The sequence below is a fragment of the Stegastes partitus genome, unplaced genomic scaffold, assembly GCF_000690725.1.
Source record: "Stegastes partitus isolate 25-593 unplaced genomic scaffold, Stegastes_partitus-1.0.2 Scaffold652, whole genome shotgun sequence".
Taxonomy (NCBI): domain Eukaryota; kingdom Metazoa; phylum Chordata; class Actinopteri; family Pomacentridae; genus Stegastes; species Stegastes partitus.
The window spans coordinates 81,053-84,194 of NW_007578383.1; the positions used below are offsets into that span (position 1 = coordinate 81,053).

Here is a 3,142-nt window from a genome sequence, read left to right on the forward strand (position 1 = left end):
GTCATTCCTAGTGTTGTGTAGTAAGAAAGTGGATTTGCTTGTCAAAAAAAAACAAAACAAAGGTGTCCAGAACAGTCTGGCAGATAATCCGAAGTCTATAGGGGGAGAAAAAACAAAACCACCAAAAAACAAAGCCGGCAGGTAGTCCAGAAACAGGTCATAAACCACAGTTCAACAAACCAAAAGGTCCAGAGGACAGCCTGGGAGCCGGTCAGCAAGGCAAACAAAAATATACTCCACAGGTAGGCAGGGCTGCTCCGGAGGACGGCCTGGAGGCTGGACGGCCAGGCGGGGCCATAGAGGCCAGCGGCAATGGCACCTATCAGGAGGTCGGACTGGAGGCTTGTGGCCTCGAACCCCATCAGGTGGTTGGGGTCGAGGTCGGCAACGGACAGGATGGAGACCCTTGAGCAATTGGACTTGAGGCCGGCCGTAGGAACCGTCAAGTGGCCGGCGACGGACGAGACGGAAACCCTCGGGTGGTCGGGCTGGAGGCCGGCGGTGGAACCCATCAGGGGGCAAGCGACGGACCAGACTGAGCAAAGTATTTTATCGCCCACATTCTCCAGTGAATCTGAATGAAGCTTTTGCAAGCTATGAGGCATTTTTCTAAAGAATAAGCGAATGATTTTTTTGGGGGGAGCTTTTTGAAAAAATGTCCATCATAGCTTCTCTCTATAATTCTAACTCTTCTCCTCAACACCACTGTCATGATCTCCAATAATTGAGATCAGGTCTGTAACCGTACCCTTCTGCTGAGCCAATCAATTGCTCAGTAACACAACGCGTATCCTCTTCAGGCGTATAATTAGGTGCTAATGGCTGTGTCTCTGTCCTGGTGAAACCCAACACTGGCTCCATGGCTGACAGTTTTCAGGAATTAGGAGGAAATTAGACTGAGGGATTAGTTTGTTGTTTTGTTTTGTTTTTTTCAGTTTGTGGACACTGGGTAGGGACAGCAGACTTTGGCTATTGTACATTTTACAGACTAAAACCAGCATTACAAGCTGGAAATTTGTTACTGTGAATATATTTGCACCTGAATTTACAAACAAAGGAAGAGGTTTGTTGCGTTTTTCATTTCTGAATGTCCATAGGATAGAACATTGGTGACGTTCTTCAGCCATACAGCCACATTTTATAACCTCAGTGTTGTCTGACAGATTCACCAAATACACAAGTTAAAGACAACAGGTGGGAAGTGAATTTAGCGATATTTCTGTGTTAAATGATCCCTCAGAGAGAAAGTTAGAAGCGATGCTAATTCCTGATCTCACACATTCACATTCATGTTTATTCTAGTTGTTTTTCTTTGCGATGTCAATCACAGATGCAGAGAGAGTCATCTTTCTGAAGGGTGGACAGTAGCGCTGCATTTAAAGCTACAAACACTGAAAGGCTGAAACGAGGAGTTGTACAGTCATGGTGCCATTAACCATCTTTGGGGGATTTTAAGTGAAAAATTGGAACACACATTGTGGGTACATGTGAGACTTTAAGTTGTTGAAAAGGGACACAATATGTAATTTAATAAAAAAAAACATAAAAAGGAAATGGAGAGAAATTGATGTTGTTTGCTAAAGTCTTCAAATCCCAGTGAATTCTCTTCATTTTGTGCATTAGTTTTTTTTATTTATCATTTGTTTCTCCCAACAGTAAACTATGGACATTGCATGAGCTCTGGACATCAGTCTGTCTATTCAATCAAAAATAGCTGTGAAAGTAGACTGTGTTTGTGAATGATTATGTTCTGTTTGCAGCCAGAGGGAAGCTTCTCTAACACTATTAGTCTTAGTTTTACATGAACCTGACCTGTACAATGCCCGCATCCCATTATAAAATGTGTTTCAGCGGACCTTTAAACTGTTGCATGCTTCAGGCTGACAGAGTTCAGGAGATGCAGGACTGTGTGTACCAGAGGGAGAACTCTTAATCTTCACTGACATTTCCCATTGATGGACTTCTTGTTGTGCTGTTTATCTTGGATCTAACTCACCCTCTCTGCCTCTGTTCTGTGGATTCTCCCAGAGATCAGCTCCATCAAACAGGCTAAAGAGCAGCAGGTGGCCGAGGCCCGGAGGAAGGCCACGCCCGTGGTGGGAGACATGAGGCCGCTGGCTGATGCCTTGCCAGAGCTTTGTCAGCTAATCACTCCCGCTGCCACAGCCCCCACCGCTCGCCACAAGAGCAGGAAAAGCAAAACGTAAGTGCTGAGGTGAAGCTATTTTTAGGAATTTGTGCCTGAAAGAACCCGCCCAAATCCAGACAGTAACAGCTCCACAACTGTGAGGCCAAAATGAGCAAGCCTGGGTAGAGAGAGAGTTTGAAAAAATACAATAAGCCTTGATGGGGACATCACCAGGCTGGTCAGATCAGGGCTAAAACTTTGGTAACGCAAATGCAGGACACAGACATATAGGTTGAGGAAATAAGATGCAAGCTTTAATTCCAAGCTACAAAAACTAGCAGGCAATAAAAAACTGAGGGATCAGGCTGAGTTTTAAAAACTATACTACACATAACCTGAGTCACTGATGGCTTCTCAGTAAAGGAGTGAAGAATCTTTTGTGTTTTCCAGAATCTGATTCAGACAAATGGTTCATTTTTGGTAAATTTTTAAATGAGACATGTATCATAAAGGGATTATGATGAATTACCACAATTTTAAGCTCAGATTTGATTGAATTTCTCAGTGTAGCAGCATGTCACCGATGAGCAGTTCAAGGACTGTCAGAAAGTTGAAACAATTCTTTATGAATAAATTGTGTCCTTGTAGCGAGTTTTTAAAGATGATGTGCCCTTTCAACCTGTTTTGGGGTTTGGATGGTTGACGATAGTAGCATTAGGAGATGTGTAAATTTCATTACCAGATACAGTCGTTTACCTGCACTTGGATTGCCCAGGTAAAAGGTGGATTCTTCCAGGATTATTATCTTCTGCAGTGTTTAGGAGGACAAATACCTGCTTTTGAAGTTAACTAGACAATCAGTAATAAGCATCGTGCCCCAGGATTTCCTAAAATGTAACTTCTTTTGCAGTATGCAGATTAAAATGATTTACAGTTTGCTGTTGATGTTCACTATTTTCCCACCGAGCTGTGCACAGTGGTAAAGGAAGAGGTGCTCACAGCTGAAATATACTC

The 3,142-nt window shown here is 43.2% G+C and overlaps 1 protein-coding gene across 1 annotated transcript in view; it reads left to right on the forward strand.

The window, feature by feature from the left end:
• The first annotated feature begins 312 nt into the window (after positions 1-312).
• LOC103363326 (protein FAM207A-like) overlaps positions 313-3,142 on the forward strand; it is a 5,358-nt gene continuing 2,528 nt past the window's right edge. Inside the window, exons 1-2 of the mRNA XM_008290040.1 lie at positions 313-544; positions 2,029-2,203. Coding sequence (XP_008288262.1) covers positions 313-544; positions 2,029-2,203 — 407 coding nt within the window. The remainder of the gene's footprint in view (positions 545-2,028; positions 2,204-3,142) is intronic.